General features: G+C 45.3%; 1 protein-coding gene across 1 annotated transcript; it reads right to left on the bottom strand.

Annotated features, from left to right (window-relative positions):
* Positions 1–130: 130 nt before the first annotated feature.
* Positions 131–27966, bottom strand: LOC125097392 (enoyl-CoA hydratase domain-containing protein 2, mitochondrial-like). The gene is made up of 7 exons (XM_047724935.1): positions 27952–27966; positions 27780–27867; positions 17604–17834; positions 1520–1587; positions 1347–1435; positions 1168–1229; positions 131–219 (listed from the first exon to the last, which is right to left on the bottom strand). The coding sequence occupies exons 3-7, from the start codon at positions 17734–17736 to the stop codon at positions 131–133; spliced, it is 441 nt and encodes a 146-aa protein (XP_047580891.1). The 5' UTR covers positions 17737–17834; positions 27780–27867; positions 27952–27966.

Below are 27966 nucleotides of genomic sequence, written 5' to 3'. Positions count from 1 at the left end.
ATTAATATGAATGCCAACATTTTGAGCAATAATTTGCTACATGGCAAACAAATCAAGAAAGCAACCATCAAATGAAGAGACCCATAGCTTCAGACAAGGCAAATTCCAGGATAGCATGTGACAACAGCTGCTACTTCAGTGAAAGTTTTCTGGCATAACGGATGACTAGGCTGCGAAAGAATACCAGCACCAGAAACAGACACTCCACTGTTGCAGCACCTGCATCAGTAAATTTGGCAGTAGTATCAAAGTTTCTGCAGATCTGAAACTAGTCTTAAATGCCCTTTGGATTACTGAGACACACCATTCTGGGCCCCATTAAATACTGTAGAGCCTTCGTGAGCTTACTTAACTTCTGTCACTGCTATTACCTCTCCAGTCCTAGCCTCTGCGCAAGATTAACATTGATAAAGTAACCGGTCTGATGCAATTTTGGATCCAACTCGGATGAGAGGGGTGTGCAGGCGAGCTTGATGCAAGTGAACGTCTTATGCAAGGCAATGCAGGTGGAGGACCTGGGTGACAGGCAAGCTGGTCTCCTCTCCCGAGCTTCCCTTCTTCCTGGGGGGTGCCGGCCGCAGGGACGCCAGCAGAGATCAGAGTATTGGCCCCTATCATGCCCTTCTTGCACTTAGGAACACTAGACAGCACTTCAGGCACTATGCTTGTGTGCCATTTTGAACAGCAAAAGCACAAGAAGCACAAAAACATGAAAAACGTGGCACTAAATAGATCACGAGACAGACACTCATTTGCAGCACGGGAGTTGAAACAAGAAGGCAGAGGGGCCTCTTCCCACCTCCCCACTGACCACTGTTGACCCTTCCCCAATCACCCCAGAGTGGGTTCTTAGCTCAGCCCAGCATATCTCTCACTCACTTGCTTCTTGTGGGATGGGATGTTTCTAGTCTTTGAGACAGAAGTTCATGGTGCTTGTCCTCTTGTGAGAACCAAACCGTCAAGGGGCAGTGGAGAGCTATGGTGATAGGGACTGAGATCTTGTGGATGGGCAAAGGGGCACAGAGTCCTATCTTGGCCACAGACCTTGTGAATGTCACTGGACTCGGTTTCCTTCATTTCCTCAGTGAAGGGTCAGAACAAAGCATGGTGTAGCAGAAAGAACAAGGATTTGGGGATCAGAGGGGCCAAGTTAAAATTCTGTTTTACCTCTTACTAGCTGTGTAATACTAGCAAGGAATTTTACCTCTTTTGAGTTTTTGAGTTCACATCTGAAAACGGGAATAATAAGTCCTATGCTAGAGCTGACCTCAGCCCTCGACCCCCTGTAGGCTGGGGGTATCCTGATGAGTCCAGAGGGAGAGGTACGGGCAGGGGAGGAAACCCACCTGCACAGAACACACCCTTCACTCCACTTCTGAAGAGCAGAACACCGCACTTGCTGGTCTTCCCGCAGCTGGGCCAGAGCTTCCAGCAGCTGCAGAGGAGACCTTGTCAGATACCCCCTAGCCCAGCCCCAGCCCAACACCCCCGCCCCACCCTGGTGTCTGCCCTTTCTTACCTGGCTGACCAAGACGTTCCCCAAAGCATTGCGGGCACTCGGTCTGTTCATCAGAATCTCAGTGATTCCTGCAAGTGACAGGGTAGCCTTGGGTGAGCCAGTAGGCCTGCTCACTCCTGGGCTGGGGTCTGGAGGCAGCAGCCTAGGTTCTGGGCAACCTCTACTCTTCATGAGCACTGGGACTTGGGGCAAGTCACACACACCCATGCTTCCGTTTCCCTGACAATAAAATGTAGAGAATAACTGCTTGTTTCTTTCTGCTTCACAGAAGTGGAAGAACTTGTAAACCCATGGCTCAGTCTTTCTCCTGTACCCTTCGTTAGCAAATGATCTGTCAACACAGAAGGCTGTCCTGCTGCTCCCTCTTCCTCACCTATGCAATTTACTCAGTCTCCCTGAACAATTCAACCTCCTAAACAGATCTCAGACCTTTCAGCTGATACCCTCCCTGCAGCCAGTAACCTGATATGGGCTCTTTCCTCTACTACATGAGTTGTCCAACTGGCCCTCTTGCCTTCAGTCTTGCTCTTCCTTCCAACTCCCATTCATTCCCTCATTGGGTCCAAATCCTCTTTCTAACCCAAATCCACCACGTCCCTCCCTTTCCCTTCTCACCAAAATTAAGTCAAATTCCTTAATATCACCCAAAAGATCCCCCCCTTCCCCAATCTGGCCATTGCTTCCTACTCTAGCCTCAACCCACCCCCACAATCTGGGCCAGTTGTAGAGAAAAGAGACCAGCTCTGGGAATGGGCTCAAATACTCTAATACCTTCTTGGCTGTTTCCCTCTCGTGTTTACCTATCATTTAGTCTTCAAAGTCCTCTCATTATTTCATTCCAGGGTTCTTAGCCTTGTCTGTGGAGCAAGCCCTATTTATTAAGATGGCTTTCTCAGTGTGAGTTGATCTATAACACAGGGAAGGAACAATGAAAGTTTCAGGGCTCTCAAGGGACAGAGTTTCCAGCCAGGAGTTAGAGAACTGTGGTTCAGGACAGAAAACCATAACATTTCAGATTAGGTGGCCTCCTTAGCCTCCTTGGAAATCTTCAAAAAGTTCTTTGAGCCCAGCAGGGCCTCTGGAAGTTCCACAGAACTCAGATGTACCCAAGGTCTTCTCCAGCTCTAGTGCTCCAGGAGAGAAAATGCTGCAACTTTAAGGAAGAGAAACTCTAGTAGATAAAAACCACACTGGAGTGTAGCAGTCCAAGGTCTTGTGGCAGACAGACCCTAGACTGGGCCCATCTTCATAGCCTCAATAATCTCCTTCCTTGGAGTGTGGGCAAGGCCTGTGAATTGCTTCTAACCAACAGAATGCAGCTAAGATCATAAAATGTCACTTCCAGAGTGCACCCTCAGAGCAGAGCGCCCAATTACTCCCATCAACCTGGCCTCCGGCCGCGCTCCGAGCTGACCAAGCCTGTGACCGGTTCAAGGACATCAGACCAGCCTTTGGTGCCCACGGAAGACTTCCCAGAGAAGAAAACAAATCCTCAAGGAAAAGTAAGACCAGTGAAGAGATAAAAGAGGTGACAAAAGGCCATTTAGTGAAGATTGAAGGAAGATGAAAGAGAGGGGTGTATGAAGGAACTCTTTCTTTTTTTTTTTCCTGCTTTGAACAACCACTGTGCAATCATGTGATGCTGGAGTTACTGCAGCAATCTTATCACCATGAGACAACAAGGTTGCAGACAAAAGCAAACAGGATTTAAAAAGGTCACAAAAAACCTGAGACCTCCATGACATTGTTGAAATTCTAAACTTAAAACAATTATTTTCCAGATTCCTTACTATGTGAGATAATATGTCCTTTTGAACTAGGTATTCTATCCCCTACAGCCAAAATGTTCATAATCAATTGTGATCGATTGTGGAGAAGATTGAACACAGGGAGATTAGTTTAAGAAGCTAATGTGATCACCTTGGAAGGTGTTATGGAGACCAGAATCAGGAGAGAGCTGTGGTAAATGTAATCATTTTCAAGATTCTTCTCTTCTCTGAAGTAGATTTGTACATTCACCCCTTTTGCCATGTGACTGTGTGGTAAACTCACTACAGTGGGTAACACTATTTTTCCCATTTCACTGATGTTGGGCTTGGCTATAGACTTGTTTTGGACAATGTAGTGTGAGTAAAATGACAATTGTCAGTTCCAGATGGAGGCCTTAAAATGCATTACAGATTTCTACCCACCTGACTGCTTTCTGCTATTGCCAAGATAAGAACTTCCCTGGATAGATGCTGCCCTTTCAGTCTGGGATCCAGAATAAATACACATGGCACAGATTGAGGCCTTACACTTAGAATAGCGCTGTCCACTAAAACCTGCCCCAGGCTACTTGATCCATAGACATATGAGAAATAAATGCTTTGTGTTGTGTGTCCACTAAAAAAAAAAAAAAGTCACTTCCAAGACTGCGGTTCAATTATATGGCACCGGTGATAAGGTGTTAGTTTCCATCATTAGGCTACATTGCATACATAAGACTCTGTCTTGCTAGGGCACACTAGCCAAACTAGTGGGCCTATAGAGAGGGTCATGTGGCAAGCAACTAGAGGCAGCCCCCAGGAGCTGAGAATGGCCCCCCAAGCCAAGAGGAAGAAAAGCAGGCTTCAGTCCTACAACCATAGGAGGTGAATTTTATCAACAGAAGCAGCTTGGAAGTAGATCTCTCAGTCAATCCTATGATGAGACCACAGCCCTGCCCAACTCCCAGATTGCAACTCAGTAAAACCTGAAGCAGAGAACGCTGCCCAATTGTGCTTGCACTTCTGACCTCCAGAAGCTATAAGACAATAAATGTGTGTTATTTTAAGCAGTAAAGCTTGAGGGTAATTTGTTATGTGGCAATAGAAAACTAACACAGTCACGACATCTTGAGATTGGTAGAAACTTTCCTCTCTCCTCTTCACTTTCCTGTTCTATCTCCTTTCTTACTGGCTGAATGGTCTCCCATATTTCATCTCTATCCCTTCTCTCCATCTTTATCTCCTTCTTCAGAAGACAAATAGGGTGCTTGGCTCAAGTCACAGCTTAGCCATTGACCTTGGGCAAGTTGGTTTACTCTTCTGGCCTTCAATTTCCAGATCCATAAAAGAAATTATAAAAGGTTGTTATGAGGACTTAAGGCGATAATGCTTGGGCCACCTGGCTAGCTCAGTTGCTAGAGCATGTGACTCTTACTTAATCTTGGGGTTGTAAGTTCAAACCCTATGCTGGGTGTACAGAGTATTTAAAAATAAATCTAAAAAAAAGGGAAAAAAAAAGATGATGCCCATTAAGTGCTTAGCCAGAGTTTATGGGTATAGTGAACAGGAAAAAGGCATAGATGCTAGGGAAAATTCCAGGATTCGAGAGAAGGAAAGAACTTCAAGCTGGGTGCTATGAGGAGCCAGACAGGGTGTCTTTGGCTTTCATTCAGTTTGTACTCCGACATGTCAAATCCTGGAGAAATAAGAGAGAACTCAGCCATGGTCCGGAAGCTTTTCGTTGAGCTCTGATTCCGAGAACATTGCCCTTGTGGGACCTCTGCAGTGTGGTAGGTCTGTATCACACTGTTTCCGATCTTACCAAACCCACAAGCCACTGGTTAATAATTTCCTTAGCAGCTGACCTTAGCTCACTTCTATCTGGATGGCCTCCACCTCAGGTCAGGTAATATAGGTGGGAGTGGTAGGGGACCAAGGGCAGGCTGCTTTGGATCACTTGGCATGAAGATTATTTGAGTTAAAAAACAGTCAAACCCAATAAATTCAGGAAAAGCTCTTTACCTCTCCCTCCCAACAACTGCCCAGATACAGGATCTGATCTAGGAAGAGAGTTATCACCATAAATAACTACATTTTACTATGAACTACGTATGGTAGACTGGGAGGAACCTAGCAAGACCTGGTTTGTTATTGTTGTTATTATTGTTTAAGATTTATTTATTTATTAAAAAGATTTTTATTATTTATTTATTTGACAGAGAGAGAGAGAGAGATCGCAAGTAAGCAGAGAGGCAGGCAGAGAGAGAGGAGGAAGCAGGCTCCCTGCGGAGCAGAGAGCCTGATTCGGGGCTCGATCCCAGGACCCTGGGACCATTACCTGAGCTGAAGGCAGAGGCTTTAACCCACTGAGCCACCCAGACGCCCTGTTTTAAGATTTATTTACTTGAGGGGCACCTGGTGGCTCAGTCGGTTAAACCGACTGCCTTTGCTCAGGTCATAGTCCCGGGGTCCTGGGATGGAGCCCAAAGTCCAGCTCCCTGCTCAGTGGGGAGTCTGCTTCTCCCTCTTCTCTGCTCCTTCCCCCAACTTATGCTCACTCTCTCGCTCTCTCAAATAAATAAATAAAATCTTTTCAAAAAAAGGCTTATTTATTTGAGAGAGAGGAGACTCAAGAGAGCAAGTAGAGGGTAAGGGGCAAAGGGAGAGAAAGACTTAAGCATATTCCTTGCTGAGTGCTGAGCCTGAACTGCAACCAAGACTCAGAAGTTTAAACCCCTTAATTGACTGTGCCACCCAGGCACCCTATGGCCTGTTTGATCAAGTCCTCTATGTCCTATTGTTTCTGGGTGGCCCAGCGAACAATTGTTTAGCAAACATTTACTCCTTTCATCTTGTTTTTTTTTTTAATTATTTATTAATTTGACAGAGAGAGAGAGATCACAAGTAGGCAGAGAGGCAGGCAGAGAGAGAGGGAAGCAGGCTCCCTGCTGAGCAGAGAGCCCGATTCGGGGCTCGATCCCAGGACTCTGAGATCATGACCTGAGCTGAAGGCAGAGGCCTTAACCCACTGAGCCACCCAGGCACCCCTCCTTTTCATCTTTTTTGTGAATTGTATTCCTTCCCTCTGAAGTCCCAGACCCCTACCTCTTCTCCTTAGTTCAGAGTGACTTATGTATCTCATTTTGCCTGTTTTTGGAATTTCCATGTCTGTATGAATTCCCTGTACATACAGAATTAAATTTGATTTTCTCCTGTTAATCCATTTCATGTCAATTTGATTCTTAGTCCAGCCAGAAAGACCTTGAATAGGACAGAAAATTCTTGCTCGCTGGAAGAGTCAATAGAAAGCACACTGTAAGGGGTGCCAGGGTGGTTTAGTCAGCTAAGCATCTGACTTCTGCTCAGGTCTCAGGGTCCTGGGATGGAGCCCCACGTTGGGCTTCCTGCTCAGTGGGGAGTCTGCTTCTCCCTCTCCCTCTGCCCCTACCCCTTGCTGTGTGCACGTGTGTGCGCTCTCTCTCGCAAATAAATAAAATCATTTATATTTTTAAGAACTTTTTTTTTTAAAGATTTTATTTATTTATTTGACAGACAGAGATCACAAGCAGGCAGAGAGGCAGGCAGGGGGGATGGGGAAAGCAGGCTTCCCACTGAGCAGAGACCTGATGTGGGGCTCAATCCCAGGACCCTGGGATCATGATCTGGGCGGAAGGCAGAGGCTTAACCCACTGAGCCACCCAGGCACCCCAATAAAATAATTTAAAAAAGGAAAAAGAAAACACCACAAGGTATTAGGGACCAAGTGGTTTTACAACCCCATACTATACAGAAAGGGAAACTGAGGCCCAGAAGACGTGAATGTGCCTTATATTAACAGCCGGACTCAGCTGGCAATCTTTACTTCCACAGAGCTAACAGCCTATGAGAGAGTCCAGTCCAGATACATATTAAGTAAAGGGATAATGGGAGGGGGAGGAGTAATTGCAGAAGGATTTATATCAGCAGAGAGGAAAGAGAATTCAAGGTGACAAAACAGAGGTGGGACGGTGTAAGATGAACCCCCGGCTCGAAGAGAGAAGATGGGAAGGTGAGGTTGTGGTGCTGAACCCTGCGCACTCAGCTAAGGAATTGAGTCAAGCCATAAGAAGAGCCAAGAGTGGTTAAAAATATAATCCCATTTTCTTTCCTTTTTTTAAAGATTTTATTTATTTATTTGACAGAGAGAGACACAAGTCAGAGAGGGAACTTACTGTTCTTACACAAAGTTGTCTTTCTTGGGCTCGGGACAGCTCAGGACGGCTGCCAACCTTAAGAATCCCGTGTGAGGTTTCCTCCTGATTGGTCTAATGTGATCCCCTCCACATCCCAGGCCTAGCCATTTCTGGCTGTAGGACCTCCACTGGGAGCCGGTCAAAACCAGTACCTGATTGAATTAAAATGCAACCAGGGACCATTTCCTAGGTAAGTTGGCTGTAAGGACCACATGCGTTGGAATGTCACATAGACCATGATGGATTTCAATCTTTACTGTTCTTGTTAGTGTCTTCTACAAACTACTTAAAGCTACAAAATTGGGTAATTTCCCCTTGACAAACTTTTCTAGTATTTCTCTCTTTTTTTTAAGATTTTTTATTTTTATTTATTTGACAGAGATCACAAGTAGGCAGAGAGAGAAGAGGAAGCAAGCTCCCCGCTGAGCAGAGAGCTGGACGCAGGGCTCCATCCCAGGACCCCGAGATCATAACCTGAGCCAAAGGCAGAGGCTTTTAACCCACTGAGCCACCCATGCGCCCCACTTTTCTAGTATTTCCATGGGTTAAATTGGCAAAACAGTATGCAATCTTCAGGACAGACGATGGCATAGCATGGCACAGTATTTTGGTCCATTTGCCAGACACCCATTGGCAGCCTAGGATGCTATGGGGAAGGGTAGGGGCGCTGGCACCCCTCCAGGGCCTTTTATGTGCAGGAATGCCTTCCTGGGTAAGGCAGGATCGTGATTAATAGCGATCTCTTGAGGATGCCTCAGGTCAATTTTGACACATGGGAACCTCTGACATAATCCTGTGTGGGACGCCACCCAGGAGTCAGGAGGATTTGGTAATGGACCTTCTTACTTTACTGGGAGCATGGCCTCAGTAGGCTTCTTCAGTTCCCAAGGACTCTACCTTGGAGTGCCTTTTAACCCACTGGAAATAATCTGGATTGCAAAATTTAGGAAAGGACAGAGCTCCTGTCATACTGCATGGCCTCAGTGGGATCTATCAGTTAGATCTCCTCTGCAGGAAACAGGGCAAATGACCTAGGGTACCTTCATTGCTCATAGCTAGGCCTTCATTGCTCTACACCAGGACCCCGACCTAAAGGCCTTTTGCAGAATGTGTTTGCCCAAATGAGTCAGCTAGTAAACTCCCTCCTGACATGCTGGATGATAATTATGTAAATAAGCCTTCTCCTAGTAAACCCAGGTTGCTGGAGGATACATAGGCCATCCCTAGCAAGGGGACACTGACTTTCTCTCTGTCCCTCCTAATAGATGTGGGGGCTTCTCCCTCACTCATTTCCTATGTTAACGGCTTTAACTGGAGCCAACTGGGGTTAGTCTAACTCAAGGCAGAGACTTTAAGGAATATTCCCAAGCAGCTGCCAAAACTCCTTTGTTTCAGGGAAATTCCCTGTCTTCTCTGGCCCAACATGGACTGCTTAACCTCTCCCCCCTTGTTGGCGGGAAAAACACAGCATCTGCTTCTCTGTTGGGGCTGATGAGCTCTAAAACCAGGAATCCTTTCTCTGCCTCCTAGCAGCACTTGGTTTCTTCTGTCTCCCCCTTTTCCCGTTTCTGCACCATTGTGGGTGCGGCCTGTGGCCTGCAAGACTGGCCTCCAGACCATGCACCAAGGCTCCTTCTCTCTTCACTATTAAGGAGCAAGAAGAGCACCCCCTGGACCTAACACCCCCCCCACTTCAGATTTCCCCACCTGTGTCTCAGGTAAATACTGAAAATGGGGTGGGCCCAGGTGGAACATAAATCAGTATTTAAATTAAGTTACGTTTGTTGGTTTAATTAAGATAGACCTGTCTTCGAAGTTACAGCAGTAAATGTGAAACTTTTATTCTGTCAAGGTTTACTGAAGGTCAATAATCTCATGTTACCTCTGCTGGGTTGTTAGCAAAAAGATGACTAAACTGATGGTTCATTGTCTCAGAGTTTTCATGGATAATGTTAATATAGCTTTCAAAGTTTTTGGTAACCTGAAAGTTAAAGTTTTGCTTGGATGACAAATGGAATTAAATTTGTTGGACATCTAGGTCTTTCAAATAGGATAAAATGCTAAGTCAAGTAAATGCTTTTGACTTACTGCAAAGAAACTAAGAATATTTAAATCTGTTGGTAAACATGTTTTGTGCTTAACTGATTTATAAATTTGCCATCTGAAAATTCTGTTGTAACAGTTCACAAGTGGTTAATAATTAACTGACTAGAGACTAAGGTGTTTCTAAAAGTACAAAATCCTAACTGTAACTAAGACTAATGGAAATACGGGAAACAATTCTGTATGTGGAAAAATAGATACTTAAGAAAGATATGGAATGGGAATGCATTTTGTTAAAGATAAAAGGTAATTTTGTTCTAAATGAGATGGTTTGAAAAGAAGTGGCTTGGGACAAAATTTAATGTAAAAGAAAGTAAAAGGTTTGTGAAGGGAAATCTTCAGAAAAAAGTTTTAGGTGTGGTCAGGACAGACTAAGATTAAAATGAATGGGTTTTAAAGGTACAGTGGTATAAGATTAAAATTGTCTTCATTCAAAAAGACAGTTTTCTTAAATTAATCTGCTGTTAGGAAGAAAATGTAAACAGTTGTTTCCTCTTTGCCTGTCCAGAAAAACCATTTCCCACATTATGCCTGTATCAGGTCTTTAACATCCCTAATTATATTTAGGCAAGTGCTTTAAAACTTTATCCGATTTTAGCAGATGTTGACAAGATTTGAATTGTAAATGAAATCTCTTTAACTCATTAGAATTTTCCTTGGTATGCTAAGTTACTCAGGAAGTACTGCTAAACAAATGATAAACCTTGGGTTACATTTGAGTAAATGCTATAACTATTCTAGAGATTCTATCCATTTCCTAAAGTTTTAATTTTTTTTAATATATATATATTTTAAGATTTTATTTATTATTTGATAGGCAGAGATCACAAGTAGCAGAGAGGCAGGCAGGGAGAGAGGGGAAACAGGCTCCCTGCTGAGCAGAGCCCGACGCAGGGCTCAATCCAAGGACCCTGGGATCATGACCCGAGCCGAAGGCAGAGGCTTTAACCCACTGAGCCACCCAGGCACCCCAGTTTAATGTTTTTGATAGCTCATCACTTGATACTGTAATTACTGAAGTGTTATGTGTCAGTGGGTCGCAGAATAACTGAGTTTCTTTGTCTACAGTATCATATACTATACATATAGTATATGTATATGTATACATATGTATACATATACTATACATATCATACAGTATCATAGTGAAATCTCAGATCATTAACAATGTCCATTTCTGAGGGTTTTTTTGTTTTAATTCTCCTGTAAATGAGTTTCACCTTAAAGGAGATTCATATAAAGGACTTTAAGGACAAATACAGGTATTCTATATACTAAAAATCCTAAAACTGAAATGGGTAAGAATTTCCAGAACTAACTAAAGCTGCATTCAAACTAAACCAGAATTAGTAACATGGGGTTAAATTAACTAAAAGATGATAGTGTTATGTCTCATTTTAAACATTGCTGGTTCTCTAATGTTTGCTCTTCCACACTAAGGAAAATTTTACTTAAGTTATCTGTGACTTACAGAAATGTAAAAATATTAATTTGTAAACAAATCAAAGCATTCAACTTTTCTGTCTGAACCCTCTGAAACTCAAATGGTCTCAGTAAGTATTCTTCCATGGCAATCAGTTATTTGCATAAGTTCAATAAGAATCTGTTCTTGTAACAGGACACCATTAGTTATTTTACCAAGACTTTAACTAGAATGTCATATTTGAGAAAGACATGCATAGACTCAGATATGACCAGACAGCTTTTAGGAACTAAGGTTGACTTTATGAAACCTGGAGCCATAAAGCCCCTTGGACTGTTAGCCTGGTACCCTGCTTACAGAATTCCCAGTAGCCCCACCAAGTGAGTAAGAATGTCACTTCCTGGCAGGTGCAGGAACCTCAGGATACTTTGGGGACCTCAGGAAGAGGAATCTGCCCAAATCCACAGGTATTGCAGGCATGTCTGATGGCAAGTACATGGCTTGGCTTCTGACCTGGAGAGGCTACTAAAAGTTCAACCTAGAGATTCCTTATATGAAGTTCCAGCAAAGCAGATTCTTAAAGATCTATATGATCACTCACTGTTCTTGCTCATCTTATGTAAATAATTAGGCCAAGTTTGTTAAAACTGGACTTGTTTTTCAAATAAATTAGTCCTGATTTGGCTATCTCTGGAAATGAGGGTTATTTTAGAGAGAAAAATTATGTTTTAATGACACACCTTTGCTGCCTGTCAAAAAGGCCGAGACTGGGGAGTACCGACCCGTTTAGGACTTGCGGGAAGTTAATAAATGGGTTGAAGATATCCACCCAACGGTGCCTAACCGCTATACCCTACTCTCCCTCCTGGGCCCCAAAAGAACTGTGTATACCATCTTACATCGCAAGGATGCATTTTTCTGCATACCTTTAGCAAGGGAGTCTCAGCCCCTTTTTGCTTTTGAGTGGTCCGACCCACAGGAAGGGTTCCAAGGCCAGCTCACCAAGGATTCAAGACTTCCCCAAGGATTCAAGAATTCACCCACTATCTTCGACAAGGCCCTACACAAGGATTTGCGTGAGTACAGAACCTCCAATCCAGGAGTCACTCTGTTACAATATGTTGATGACTTGCTGATAGCCGCTGAGGACTGAGTCATGCTTGCGGGGGACGAGAGCTCTCTTACAGACTCTGCAGGAAAAAGGGTATTGGGTGTCAGCAAAGAAAGCACAGCTTTGTCAGAGCCACGCTACTTATTGGGCTTTGATGTCCACGAGGGAGTGAGTTCACTAAGTCCAGGAAACAGATGATCACCCGATACCCCTGCCCCACCACGCCCCGACAAGTGAGGGAGTTTCTTGGGATGGTGGGCCACTGTAGGCTGTGGATACTGCGGTTCGTGGAGATTGCCCAACCTCTCTATGAACTGACTAAGGGAGGACTCACTATGGTAGAGTGGACAGCTGAGGCAGAAGGAGCATTTTGGGAATTACAAATAGCCTTCCTGAGTGCCCCAGCATTGGCCATCCCAGATGTTACCAAGCCCTTCCACTTGTATGTGAATAAAAAGGCAGGGGTGGCCAAAGGAGTTTTGACTCAGACTCTGGGGCCTTGACAAAGACCAGTAGCCTATCTTAGCAAGAAACTAGATCCAGTAGAGGCTGGGTTCCCCCTTGCCTCCGCATAACTGCTACCATGGCCCTCCTGGTCAAGGATGCATGTAAATTGACTTTGGGTCAAAATCTCATCTTGACCACCACTTACGATCGAGGGCCTTCTCCAGACTCCACCAGACCGGTGGATGACAAATGCCCAAGTGACAGGGTATCAGACCCTCTTCCTCAACAAACCGAAAGTGACTTTCCGGCCCCTGGTGGTGCTAAATCCAGCCACATTGCTACCAGAGGAGCTGGCTGACTACCCACACAAACTGCAGGGAGGTCCTAACCCAGGTCACAGGAATAAAGCCGGATCTCAGAGACACTCCCCTCCCAGATGCGGAGATGACTCTGTTTACAGATGGGAGTAGCTACATGGTTGATGGAAAGAGGTATGCGGGGGCTGTGGTGGTTTCTCCTGAGCAGGAACTCTGGACGGCGGCCCTGACACATGGAACCTTGGTTAAAAAAATCGGAGCTGATTGCACTCATCAAGGCACTGCAGATGGCCAAGGTCACTGCAGGCATTACAGTCTGTCTTAAAAAGAGGCCACAAAGGGATCCAAACTGCCCACACTGAGACAGAGACGGAGGTGGAACCACATCCTTACCAACCGGGGGACTTGGTTTGGATGTGCCGCCACCAAGTGGGAAATTTAGAGCCTCGCTGGAAGGGACCATTTACTGTCATCCTGACCACCCCCCACGGCAATAAAAGTAGAAGTCATCAGGACCTGGATTCACGCGTGTCACATCAAACGAGACAAGGACGAGGACGTCCCCCAGAGATGGATGCTGCTGCCAATGGACCCCGCTGATCGTGGACTAAAGCTAAGACTCAAAAAACAATGAGTTCATTGAGTTCATTGTTGCTCCTATTGTTAAATGTTACTTTTGGCCCCTGCATTTTTTTTTAAGATTTTATTTATTTATTTGACAGAGAGAGATCACAAGTAGACAGAGAGGCAGGCAGAGAGAGAGAGGGGGAAGCAGGCTCCCCACCAAGCAGAGAGCCCAATGTGGGACTCAATCCCAGGACCCTGAGATCATGACCTGAGCTGAAGGCAGATGCTTAATCCACTGAGCCACCCAGGCGCCCCTTGGCCCCTGCATTATAAATGCCCTAATGTCATTTGTACAAAAGAGGACATAGAACTGGCTGAAAAGTCAAGGATTTGACTAATCTCCAAAGAAAAGGGGGGAATGTAGGGGCCTACTTAGCCAGAGCGACTCCATCTCTGTTAAATAGTGATTTTGTTGTTTATGCAGTAAAACTTAAACTGACCCTGCCCCCCCGCCCCCAGGGGAAGTTACTTAAAAGCAAGTCTGGGAACCAGTAAAATATGGTCGACCAGTCCCTGATAACAGAGTCCAATACAAGGACGGGTCAGGTCAGGTGGAGATAACAGAGCCCAGAATGCAAGGATGTTTTCAGGCCAGGTGGAGACATCCAATCAGTAAAGCACACATACTATCTCCCTAAACACCAAAGAATGTAAACCCCGCCTTTTGGGTGCCAAACTAGGGCGCCAATTCTGACCAGAGTGATAGATAGGTTAGTTCAAACAGCTACTATAGGGTAAATTGTAATTCCATTGGCCACCCATGTGTGACCTAGCATGACTATGCAACTTTCTCTGTGTATTACAATCTCATTGGCCAGGCTCAACCACATGGCCTTTGCCCTATAAAAGCTAGTCTGTGAGGCTGGGGGTCGTCGCTCTCTCCGTAAGAGACGGCCCCGACCAGTCGGTTTGATTCTCAATACTGGCGTGAAATAAATCTTTGCTTGACCTTCGCTTTGTATCAGTCTTGCTCCTTTGATAACGGACCCCATCAGAACTTGTCAAATTTTAAACCTAGTTACCCAAACCCGAACCTGACCCTTGTACTTCTCTATAGAGCAAAACTGTTCAGAGGTTATTGATCTTTATTTAGTTGGCCATATTTAAGATGCCCTATTAAAAATATGAATGATAGTTGGTTTACTGATGACAATAGTTTTCATAAAAGGAATAAGAAAAGATGGGAATGCTGTAGTGCCCACTAGCACTTTGCAATTGCCAAAGCCTTAAAAACTAATATTAATACTGACTCCAAAGATGCTTTCCTAGTCCTACATGTCCATGGAGCAATTTGGAAGAAAAGGCGTTTATTATCAAGCCATAACTCCACAGTCCAATACAGGCCTAAAATTATTAACTCTTCTTAAGGCTGTACACCTACCTAAGAAGACAGCTGTAATTCACTTCAAAGGACATTCAAAGGATATGACCTTAGGAACCAATGAAAGTAATATAGGGTTTACAGCAGGCCACTGATTTGGACAAAAAGCCATGGAGGTGAGAAAAACTTCGTGAAGGAAAATTGTCCCTAGGTTTGGACTCCCTTGGTCCCTACAAAGTAACGATGGACTGCCTTTATTACACATTAAAAAGATGGCTCTCCAAACTGAATAGCCCTTGATATCTTGACTGTAGTTACAGAAACCCAAAATTGGAGGACTTGTCTCCTAACGGAACCCAGTGGTTATATGGCCACTGTTCTCTGGGTTTTGCTTGGAATCACGATGCATTATAAAGCCACTACCAACCTGGCCAACCTTCCAAACTTAAAACAGTGGTGAACTTGTTCTGTCTCACTGATATGACCAACTAACATCCACTTTTGTTCCCCCTTTGGAACTGGAGGATGTTTGGCATGTGGAACCTCTTACAAAGTACAGGGTCAGTCCTAAATGCCCCTCGAAGTAGCATTTCTCTATTAAAATGCTATGGTGATACAGATGTGTAAAGCAGCTTTACAGAATAGAATGGTATTGAATGTTTTAACTGCTACATAAGGTAGAAGTTGTGCTATTGATGGGGTCTGTGATCAAAGGAGCGAGACTGATACAAAGCGAAGGTCAAGCAAAGCTTTATTTTGCGCCGGCACCGAGAATCAACCGACTGGTTGGCACCATCTCTTACAGAGAGATCGACGACCCCCAGCTTCACAGACTTGCTTTTGTAGAGCAAAGGCCATGGGGTTGAGCCTGGCCAATGAGATCATCTCCACTCGGCCTGACTCGTCCTTGCATTCTGGGCTCTGTTGTCTCCATCTGACCTGACCTGTCCTTGTATTTGGGCTCTGTTATCACCACCTGACCTGACCCATCCTTGTATTTGGGCTCTGTTATCAGGGGCTGGTCGGGCCATATTTTACTGGTTTCCCGGACTTGCTTCTAAGTAAGTTCTGGGGGGGGGGGGGGGGGGGGGGGCGGGGTGAGTTTAAGTTTTACTGCATAAACAACAAAATCATTGTTTAACCAAGATGGAATCGCTCTGGCTAAGTAGGCCCTTACATTATCACAAAAACAAAATACTATGGTAATGTTCCAGATTATCACAAAATATTTCTTGGGTTCTGACATACTCAAGTTAGCACTTAAACAGTCTCTCTCTCTCCTTTAATGACTGATTAAACTCCTGGACTGGAAAAGGGCTTTCTGTCAACTAGCAAAAAACTTAATTTGAGCTTCATTTTCTTTTTGCTACATTAATCATGTTTTACTGTTTCTCTCATGTCTCCTCACCTGGCGTCGAACTGCTTCACTGCCATAACTTCCACAGATGATCCTTTCCACTTGGAAGATCACCTGAGCTGTCTCCCCTGGATTCAGCTGCCTCAGTCTTTCCTAACTCCCCTACACAGTCCCCAACTGACCAGTGTTGACCTGAGTAGGTAGGGACAACTCTACGGCCCTGTTCAGCAGGAAGATGTTACAGAAGCTAAGACCTTCCACCTTCAACCTTAAAGATTTAGGATCAAAATTGTTCAGGTGGGAATGATGAGAGAACAGAGGGCTGGCTGAAGACAAAGCAAAAGCTGACACCCAGCAACCTTCTCCCACCCCCACTCCTGGGTGGGACATACGTGACATTCTTTAGGAATCTCCCAACTATCTTAACTGTTTGCTAAAAAAGGGCGGAAGGACTTTGGCAATGGCTAGGCCTCTGGTATCTGGTATCTTGTAGATCCTCTTTAGCATATGAAAGTTTATAGAAACCTCCCTTTTCTTTACTTCCCCCACCCCCATGGTACATAACCTGCAACCCCTCACAACCCAGGGGCAGCAGCTCTTCTTTCCCACGGGTCCTGTCCCCATGCCTTAATAAACCACCATTTTGCACCAAAGCTGTCTCAAGAATTCTTTCTTGGTCCTTGACTCCAGACCTCACTCCACCAAACCTCAGGTATATTCTAGAACTTAATCACTCAAAACCCAGGACGCTCTTTCTGCCCAGAGGTCCTGTCCCTTTGCTTTAACAAAACAACCTTTCCCAATTCCTACCAAGAATTCTTTCCTGGCCATAGTCTCCAAACCATGTCACCAGGGACCAATGGGAACTTTCTGACTCAAAAAGGCACAAACGTCAGCCAGCGTGGGCGGAGGAGAGCGCAGGGCGACATGCCCAGCTCCTGTCCCTTTTCTGCTCTTGTTCCTCCTCCATCCGCCCCACCGGCGGATTGGCTCGTCCGCCTCGCCCCTCTGGAACCTAGCCAGGACTCAGCCCGGAGGGTTAGAGCCTTTTAATTAAGGTTACTGGGGTACAAGCGGTAGTACTGGTGCTGGCGGTGGGTTCCTCGTACTCTCCTTGAGCGAGTTCCCTTCCCCTCCTTCAAAGCCCCGGCCCCTGAATGGAGGACTGAAGGGACCTAGGTGACCTCAGTTAGGGTCGGGGCGGCTAGCAGGGTGGTCGCCCACCTCCCCGGGCTTCGGAAAGGCTTGGGAGCCTTGACTGGGAAACCGCAGCTGGGGATCAAATCGTCAAACGCAGTGAGCGGCTCGCCTTCCCCTTACTGGTGTCCTTCCGCTGTCGTGGGCCCCCTGGCCCTGGCTCCCGCGCCACCTCGGCGCTCCCCGCGACAGCGCACTTACCTTGGTCGCGGCCGGTCAGGGCGCGCACTTGGATCTCCGGGTCCCCAGTAGCTCCATGGGAGGCGCAGCCACGGGTGCGAAGGGGTCCCCAGGGGCCTGGAAGGCGCAGGGCGCTGGTCAGGGCGCGCAGCATCTGGGCGCAGGCTGAGAAGGTGCCAAGAGCCCCTCCACTACTCCGTCCACGCCGGGGAGAGCTCGCTGCTGTGTCCCTGGTTTTCGCAACTGCTCCACCTAGTGGCGCACAGCCCAGGGTGGTTTTCCACGCCGCTTGCCCTTTGGAGACTTGAACCCGGGCTAGGCGAAGCCCACCCAGCTCCGCTGCGTGATTTGGGGCAAGGATGCCAACCTCTTTAAGGGTCAGTGTTTTAATCCGTAAAGCGGGGATCATAATAATGACTACTGTCAAAGATACAGGGGGAGGCTAGTTAAAGTGAGAACAGGTTTTACTCACTAATAGATAATACACTACAGCAAAAGGGACTGTTCGGTGTGAACTGGACTTAAACTTCTGTTTGTACGGAGGTGACGGAGAGTTTTGAAGGGAGAAGGAAGGAATATGGAGGTGGGTGAACCGGGCCTGTATAATAGAGACCGGAAAGTGAAAAATTACGAAATCATGGAAGGTGTTTGTTTGGGCCACGCGAAACCTGTGAAACATTAGCTGTGTTAGCTAATGGAGGTTTATCCACCCTTAGGCTCCCACAGATTGGGGGTGTGGTGGGAGTGGGGGTTGTCTCCAGGTATTGGCTGGAGGAAGCAGTAAATTCTTTTGGCAGTGTTGACCTTAAAAATAAGTTATTTTGGGGCTGCCTGGGTGGCTCACTGGGTTAAGCCTTTGCCTTTCGCTCAGGTCATGATCTCAGGGTCTTGGGATCGAGTCCTGCATTGGGCTCCCTGCTAGGCAGGGAGCCTGCTTCCTCCTCCCTCTCTCCCTCTCTGCCTACTTGTGATCTCTCTCTACCAAATAAATAAAATCTTAAAAAAAAATAAGTTATTTTACCAGCAAAAACAAGTTTATTTGGGAATAGCGGAGAATTGCAATTTCAGACAAACAGCACAGGAAACAATCATAGGCTACTCCAACAGAGAGAAAGGGAATTTTGTGGAGAAGTTGGGAGGGGTTGTTTTGAAACCAAAACCCATTGGAGTAAAGCAAGAGTTCTGGGTAATGAGGGTTTTCTCATCCGCTGAGCTGCTGACCTACTGGATTTCTTGAAGGAGATTAAAATATACCACCTGGGGCGCCTGGGTGGCTCAGTGGGTTAAGCCTCTGCCTTCGGCTCAGGTCATGATCTCAGGGTCCTGGGATCAAGCCCCGCATGGGGAATCTCTACTTAGCGGGGAGTCTGGCTTCCCCTCTCTCTCTCTGCCTGCCTCTCTGCCTATTTGTGATCTCTCTGTCAAATAAATAAAATCTTAAAAAAAAAAAAAGAAAAGAAAAGAAAATTGGGGCACCTGGGTGGCTCAGTCATTAAGCACCTGCCTTCCGCTCAGGTCATGGGATCGAGCCCCACATCCAGCTCCCTGATCAGCAGGAAGCCTGCTTCTCCCTCTCCCACTTTCCCTGCTCTATTCCTTCTCTGTCTCTGTCAAATAAACAAATAAAATCTTAAAACAAACAACACTAATGTCCTATATATGGGCTAATTGAGCATAATAAAAATAAATAAAAATAAAAGGCTAAGAATTAAAAAAAAAAGAAAATATAAGCCAGTTATAGAAATTAATAAAGAGAAACCTTACTAAAATGCAGTCAGGGGCGCCTAGGAGGCTCAGTCATTAAGTGTTGCCTTTGGCTCAGATCATGATCCCAGAGTCCTGGGATGGAGCTCTGGTTCAGGCTCCCTGCTCAGTGGGAGGCCTGCTTCTCCCTCTCCCACTCCCCCTGCTTGTATCCCTTTCTCACTGTCTCTTTCTCTGTGTCAAATAAATAAATAAAATCTTAAAATAAAATAAAATAAATTAAATAATAAAATGCAGTCAGGAGGCGAGAAGCGGGGGGTTGGGGGTGGGGGGAGCTCTGGTGCCATACCACCGGAAATCAATTACAGACAGAACTGTCAATTATAGACCCACCGAGAGGACATTTATATATATATGTATATATATATATATTTAAGATTTTATTTATTTATTTGACAGAGACAGAGACACAAGGAGGAATGCAGAGAGAGAGAGAGAGAGAGAGAGGGAGAAGAAGCAGGCTCCCTGCTGAGCAGGGAGCCCTACGTGGGGCTCCATCCCAGGACCCAGCCGAAGGCAGATGCTTAACTGACTGAGCCACCCAGGTGCCACTGAAAACCATCTTAATATCCACCAACAGGTGGTTAAATAAAGTATGGTACATCCATAAACTGAACACTAGGTAACAAGCAACTTTTTATGCACTGATATAATCTAAAAAATCTATTGTTGTATGAAAAATTCAAGATGTGAAATAGCATGTAAGAAAGCTAAAGTTTGTATTATACAGGGGGATAACATTACTCACATGTGCATATATGTATTTGGTTGTAGGTTTACATAAAATATTTCTAGGATGGGGAGAGAAACTGGGAAACTGGGAATGGGGTAAGAGGGAGAATTTTGACAGTTTGACCTTTATACTTTTGAATCTTAATTCATGTGTTGAGTATTATCTACCCCAAAAATAATTAAAATGAAAACAGAACACACTGACAAAAATAAAAGACATGATATAGCAAAAATAAAAATAAAAGTAATACACAGGGGCACCTGGGTGGCTCGGTGCATTGAGCATCTGTCTGTTTTGGCTCAGGTCATGATGTCAGGGTCCTGGGGTCTGGCATCAAGCCCCATGTCTGGCTCCTTGCTCAGTGGGGAGTCTGCTTCTCCCTCTGCCTCTCCCCCCATCTCATGCTCCCACTCACTCGCTCTCTCTCTCAAATAGTCTTAAAAAAGTAATACACAAAGTCAAAACATTCAAACAGTACAGATGAGTGTAAAATTAAAAGAAAAAACACCCCTCCTCCGTACTGTATGCATTTAAAAGAATGTTTATTGCTTTTATCCAGCATTCTGGGTTGTTCTTGGCAGGAAAAGCTTTTTTAAAAGATTTATTTGAGAGAGAGAGTGTGCTTGAGCAGGGTGCTGGGGGCAAGAGGGAGATGGAGAGAGAATCCTCAAGCAGACTCCCCACTGAGCATGGAACCCAACATGGTAACTCAATTCCAGCGACCCTGGGATCATGACACAAGCCAAAACCAAGAGCCAGCGGCTCAATCAACTCCCAGGTGCCTTGGCAGAATTTTTCGATTATTTAGTCCTCCACACTGAAATGGAAATGTCTTTCCCAATGCTTTTCAGCATTAACAGCAACTTTTATTATCTTAGTAGTCCCTCTCTACTTCCATGGACATCTATTTTTTTGTTTTTTTTTTTTATGAAATAGTAAAAATAAATTTTATTCTATTTCATCTAATGAGTACATATCTTTTATATCTCGTTGTGACAAAATGGGAAGTATACATCAAGCATTCTTGCTATAAGCCAAAGTATAATAGTTGATCCCAGAAAACACCTGTGTGCCTATTTGAGTTACCAGCTGAGCTAGTCACATAGGTTATAGAATGCCATTTTTCACTCTGAATGAACAGCTAACAAATACAGTTATTCAGACTTGGGGTTTCACTAGACATTTTCTCAAATATGTAAAAAAAAAAAAAAAAAAAAAGGTGAGTCTGTCCCTTCAACAAAACAACAACAGCCATCAAAAAAAAGGTGAGTCTTTCCCTTCAACAAATCAACTGACAGTACCTTTTTGGCCACAAATGAAACTTGTTTATACTACCTGAGTTTTAGTAGCTTAACTTTTTTCTAAAAAATGAGATAGGTGATGATATTAACAAATGTGATTTTTCTTGATATTGTACACTGATATTCTACTTGACTATTACATTATGAAATTTGAAATGTCAACATTGGAAGATTTGCTTAACCCAGTGAGCCAACATTTTCTAAATGACCAATGCCTAATGTAATAAAATTATACATGGGTAAAATATCAGAACAAAGGGCAAGATAAACCAATGGATTTTAATGTAACAGTACAAAAGTTCGCCAACATGGTTTCAGAAGTCACACTGTACATACCTTTCAAGAAACTACGACTCACTGAGTTTTAGGTATAGTATCAAAAAAGAATGTCCACAGTTATTTGAAAAGGCAATTAAAATCTGTGTTAGACATATACACAAAAGACACAACAGTTTGGTTGCTGAAGCAGAAATGAGAGTCTGGCTATTTTCTATGAAGCCAGATATTGAACAGATTTGAGACAATGTAAAATAATGCTACTCTTCCTACTAATTTTTTGGGAGAAAGGCCTAGCTATTTTTCATTAAAATATATATTTTAAGATTTTATTTATTCATTTGACAGGCAGAGATTACAAGTAGGCAGAGGGAGAGAGGAGGAAACAGGCTCCCCGCTGAGCAGTGAGCCTGATGCGGGGCTCGATCCCAGGACCCTGAGATCAGGACCTGAGCCGAAGGCTGAGGTTTAACCCACTGAGCCACCCAGGTGCCCCTAAAATATTATTTATATTCAGAAGTAACAGGTTACTTTTTTAAAAGATTTATTTTATTAGAGAGAGAGCAAGTACACAGTGTGAGGAAGGGCAGAAGGAGAGAAATCTTTTTTTTTTAAAATTAATTAATTTATTTGACAGACAGAGATCACAAGTAGGCAGAGAGGCAGGCAGAGAGGGGGAGGAAGAGAGCCTGATGTGGGGCTCGATCCCAGGACCCTGGGATCATGACCTGAGCCAAAAGCAGAGGCTTTAACCCACTGAGCCACCCAGGCGCCCTGAGAAGGAAAGAATCTTAAGCAGACTCCCTGCTGAGCATGGAGCCCAACATGGGGCTGGATCTCAAAACCCATGAGATCATGACCAAGAACTGGATGCTTAACTAACTGAGCCACCCAGGCCCCCCAAGTTTACTTTTATTCTTAAGTAACTGGTAAGTGAATGTTTTAAGATTTTCTCAGCTTTGGGGCACCTGGGTGGCTCAGAGGGTTAAAGCCTCTGCCTTCGGCTGGAGTCTTGGTCCCAGGGCCCTGGATCAGGGCTCTCTGCTCAGCAGGGAGCCCGCTTCCCTTCTCTCTCTCTGCCTGCCTCTCTGCCTACTTGTGATCTCTGCCTGTCAAATAAATAAATAAAATTTTTATAAAAGAAAAAAATATTTTCTCACCTTTAATTTCTGATATGGTAAATATCATAGATATAATATACACAAACTCTTTTGAGGTAAAAGCATACAGGTGTCTTGAGGCACCTGGGTAACTCTGTTGGTTATGTGACTGCCTTCAGCTCAGGTCATGATCCCCTGGTCCTGGGATCCAGTCCTGCATCCGCTGCCCCCCCAACCCCGGCTTGGGGTGGGGGGCAAGCAGTTTCTCCCTCTCCATCTGCTACTCCCCCTGCTTATCCTCTCTCCCTCGTCAAATAAATAAATAAAATCTTTTAAAAAGAGAGAATAAAGGTGTCCTGAGATATAAATATTTGAGAACTGTTGTTTGTAGCAATGTTACACTGGAAGTGATCTTTCCACAAGGCAAACTGCGACTGACATTTAATAGTACCTCTGAAGTACAAAAGGCAAAGACTTTTTAAAGTACCTTTCAGACTGTTTAAACAAAAATTTTCCCACACTACATTAAGTGGATACAAGGAACAAATTTCTGGGACAGTGGTAAAATGAAAAAAATGATCTGGATTCTAGCACAGACCCTAACAGTCTGTTTAGACATTAGTCCTCCTATCTTCAAAATGAGATCACAGCAGCCTATTTTTTGTTTTCAATGGTCAATTCTATGATTAGATTCAGGGAACCCTAAATAGTGGCCCACCGGAGACATCTGGCCATCTGGTTGTCAGACTGATTGGCTGTCATGGTTTTAGAGACGTGTCCCAGGAAAAAAATCAGATGGAGCGGAGGGAGCTTTCCCTTCAAAGGGGAATTGATTTTCAGGTACAACCCAATCCAACCCAGATATTTGCAGCTACCTGCATTTGCAGGTCTGGAATGAAGGACCTCTGAAACCCACTTCAAATCTCAAACTCTGTAATTTAGCTCCAGAGACAAGAGTCTGGGTTTCTTTCTCACTCTACCACTTGCCGGCTGTTTTATTTGGGGCAAGTTAACTTCTTTGAGCCTCAGTTTCTTCATTTGCACAACACCACTGACCTTAAAGGGCTGTTAAGAAACCTAACCAGGTGTTGCTTCACCGCGCTTAAGGGTTCCTGGGCCTGAAGAGTACTAATTATTAACATCCAAGCTCAGAAAGAAGCATGCCTCTTCTTTCCCCACCTACCTTATCAACTCCGTTTTCCCAATAGCTGCACCCGCACTCCCCAGGATGACAGCTTACCCCCATACCAACTCCCAGATTTCACAGTTCCACATCCCGACGAACACACAAGATCCCCCACCCTTCAGACTTCTAGCTCTCCTTTCCACCTTAAACCTTTTCTGAGCGCCCCCCCCCCCCCCGGGCCCCGTACCGGGTCCTACACCAACACAGCTCTGCTCTGCACAGTGGCCAAACCACTGACCCACTCCCCCTAGCCTCTTCTTCCCATCCCGGACCAGTAAGGCTCCCTTTTCCCTCTGACCAGAGACCACCCTGGGTCTGGCAAGGGTAGCCCAGGCTCCCTAGCATAGGATTCCGTCCAAGGGAGCCTCAGGAGGGACTGGAGAATAACTGCCCGAACCACGTCTCTAGAGGCGGGGTTTCGGGTGCTCGAACCGGAAGCGGACCCTACAGTGTTTGCAGTTCCCCACCCGGCGCTCAGGAACTCCTCTGATCTCTAGGTTCAATCCGCGTCGGGGTTGTTGTGCGTAAGCGCGACTGGGGGCCCTTAGTGTCTTGGTGCGCAGGCGCCGGGGGAGCTGCAAACTGAATTAGTAAAGGGTATCTGGTGTCGTTGTTGGACGAGGTGGCCCTGGAGGAGCTTGATGGCCTGTGTCTGCACGTACTGTGGAGCATTGTGTTGACGGGAATGCCTCCCTTCCCGCTGCCTTTGGGGCTCAACACGCAGGAGTTCCTGTGTTGGGCCCTTGCAACGCAGCAGGACGTCAGCTTCTATAAAGAGCCTCGGGAGCGACCCGACCTCCAGCTCTAAAGCAGGTCAGCCGCCTGGCCCTGAGGCGGGCGGGCGGGCGGGCGGGCGGGCTCAGAGTCCGGCCGTTTTGGACTTCAGTTTTGAAAACAACGTCCAGTGGACAGTGAGCATTTGTTCCATAATAATTAATCTGGACCTTGTCACTGTTTTATTGGATTGGTAGCCCTGGCTTATCGGCCAGTCACATTGCTGTCTTTATTGGCTAATCCGAGTTTCAGGAAAGAACTCCACACTTAGTAAAAGCTTCTTCAGTGCCTTGCTTTAGGCTAGGGTAGGCAGGAAACGGGGAGATTCTCTGAGCAGCTGGGGATTTACTAAATGACCTAGTCTTAGCCCAGTAGTTCTTTACCTAATGCAGTGGGGGCTTAGAATCACCTGGAAGAATCTTTCTAAATATTGATGCCTAGGCTCTAATCCCAGAGGCTCGGATTCAGTAGGAAATGGGGTCCGGATGTGGATGTTTTGAACCTATGGCAATTTTTATTGGAGGTGGTATGGTGGGTATAATCCACATAACTTCTATAACGCTTTTTGGAATAGTGAAAATAGCCTGTGAACTCGAGGTCCATTTGGTTGAATTTCCCTCTGGTATAAGGCTATCTCCTGCAGTATCCCTGACACCGGCCAGCATCAGTTGAACACGTCCCTTCCCCCAAAGACAGGGGACTCAGCCCCCGCAGAGGCAGCATGTTCAGCCTCAGAACACCTTCACTTGCCACAAGTTCTTCCTTTGGTCTTCCTTATAGCTACCCTGGTTTCCCCTCCTGCCCAATGGCTCCTCAGCCAAGGAGTTTCTGCTGAATGAACGGTCATAGGAACAATTATAGGAGGTTTCTTACAGGGATGTGAACTTCCAGCTGTTCTGATGCTTTATGCCACAGAGATTTGTAAGAGGCTCTTATCACAGACCCTTAGGGCAGGAAGGCACCTCTTTTACACACACACACACAGCTCTTTTTTTGTATAGTTATGTTCTTAAAAGTTACTGAGCCATTGCTCATAGGAAAAATACAGGGTTAGACTTCTGCAAGCCTCTGGTTTTGTCAAACTATCAATACATAACATTTCCTGTTTTATGTTTCTGTTTAAAGGCACATTACTTAATATATATTGTTGATTCATTAACATTGAACTCAAGGCCAAAAGCACTGTAACTCATGTCTGAACTAAGTTTATCCAACACCTGTTTTCTTCATAAGGCATATCATACCTCCTTTTTTTTTCTTTTTAGCAATTAACTATCTTGGTTTAATTAATCATATTTCATAGAAGCTGAAAACACTCATTTCTCTCTATATGAATAACCAAAGACTATAATTACAGGGTGCAGAATACTGTGTAAAAGAATTCTCATAAAAACTGGCTCTTTTCAAGCCCCACATGGGCCTCTCCACTCGGTGGGGAGCCTGCTCCCCCCCACGCCTACTTGTGACTCTCTCGTGTCAAATAAAATAAAAAAAACTGGCTCTTTTTCTTCATGGGGCAACTGCTGTAGTTTCCTCTGACTTGTACAGCATCTGTCTGAATGCATATTCTTCTTTGTGACTACCTAAATTTAGGTAAGTACAAATCCCAGCAAAAGTTAAAGTTCATCTTTAATGAAATGACTTTGGAATAACATCTATTTCCATGACACCAATACTACAATTTTCAGAGTCACAGTAAGATACACAGAATTACATCTGTAATTAATATGAATGCCAACATTTTGAGCAATAATTTGCTACATGGCAAACAAATCAAGAAAGCAACCATCAAATGAAGAGACCCATAGCTTCAGACAAGGCAAATTCCAGGATAGCATGTGACAACAGCTGCTACTTCAGTGAAAGTTTTCTGGCATAACGGATGACTAGGCTGCGAAAGAATACCAGCACCAGAAACAGACACTCCACTGTTGCAGCACCTGCATCAGTAAATTTGGCAGTAGTATCAAAGTTTCTGCAGATCTGAAACTAGTCTTAAATGCCCTTTGGATTACTGAGACACACCATTCTGGGCCCCATTAATACTGTAGAGCCTTCGTGAGCTTACTTAACTTCTGTCACTGCTATTACCTCTCCAGTCCTAGCCTCTGCGCAAGATTAACATTGATAAAGTAACCGGTCTGATGCAATTTGGATCCAACTCGGATGAGAGTGGGTGTGCAGGCGAGCTTGATGCAAGTGAACGTCTTATGCAAGGCAATGCAGGTGGAGGACCTGGGTGACAGGCAAGCTGGTCTCCTCTCCCGAGCTTCCCTTCTTCCTGGGGGGTGCGGCCGCAGGGACGCCAGCAGAGATCAGAGTATTGGCCCCTATCATGCCCTTCTTGCACTTAGGAACACTAGACAGCACTTCAGGCACTATGCTTGTGTGCCATTTTGAACAGCAAAGCACAAGAAGCACAAAAACATGAAAAACGTGGCACTAAATAGATCACGAGACAGACACTCATTTGCAGCACGGGAGTTTGAAACAAGAAGGCAGAGGGGCCTCTTCCCACCTCCCCACTGACCACTGTTGACCCTTCCCCAATCACCCCAGAGTGGGTTCTTAGCTCAGCCCAGCATATCTCTCACTCACTTGCTTCTTGTGGGATGGGATGTTTCTAGTCTTTGAGACAGAAGTTCATGGTGCTTGTCCTCTTGTGAGAACCAAACCGTCAAGGGGCAGTGGAGAGCTATGGGATAGGGACTGAGATCTTGTGGATGGGCAAAGGGGCACAGAGTCCTATCTTGGCCACAGACCTTGTGAATGTCACTGGACTCGGTTTCTTCATTTCCTCAGTGAAGGGTCAGAACAAAGCATGGTGTAGCAGAAAGAACAAGGATTTGGGGATCAGAGGGGCCAAGTTAAAATTCTGTTTTACCTCTTACTAGCTGTGTAATACTAGGCAAGGAATTTTACCTCTTTTGAGTTTTTGAGTTCACATCTGAAAAACGGGAATAATAAGTCTATGCTAGAGCTGACCTCAGCCCTCGACCCCCTGTAGGCTGGGGGTATCCTGATGAGTCCAGAGGGAGAGGTACGGGCAGGGAGGAAACCCACCTGCACAGAACACACCCTTCACTCCACTTCTGAAGAGCAGAACACGCACTTGCTGGTCTTCCCGCAGCTGGGCCAGAGCTTCCAGCAGCTGCAGAGGAGACCTTGTCAGATACCCCCTAGCCCAGCCCCAGCCCAACACCCCCGCCCCACCCTGGTGTCTGCCCTTTCTTACCTGGCTGACCAAGAC

Source organism: Lutra lutra, chromosome 4 (genome assembly GCF_902655055.1).
Source record: "Lutra lutra chromosome 4, mLutLut1.2, whole genome shotgun sequence".
In the NCBI taxonomy this organism is placed as follows: domain Eukaryota; kingdom Metazoa; phylum Chordata; class Mammalia; order Carnivora; family Mustelidae; genus Lutra; species Lutra lutra.
The sequence above is the reverse complement of the archived record's forward strand: the minus strand, read 5'-3'. Positions and strand labels throughout refer to the sequence as shown.

What these genes read in the sequence shown, in the direction of transcription:
- LOC125097392 (XM_047724935.1), bottom strand. Translation starts at nt 17,736, where the DNA reads ATGCTGCGCGCCCTGACCAGCGCCCTGCGCCTTCCAGGCCCCTGGGGA. An exon ending in CCTGACCGGCCGCGACCAAG is followed by an intron (nt 1,588 to 17,603) that starts GTAAGTGCGCTG and finishes TGTCACTTGCAG; the next exon opens with GAATCACTGAGATTCTGATG. An exon ending in TATTACACAGCTAGTAAGAG is followed by an intron (nt 220 to 1,167) that starts GTAAAACAGAAT and finishes TTACTGATGCAG; the next exon opens with GTGCTGCAACAGTGGAGTGT.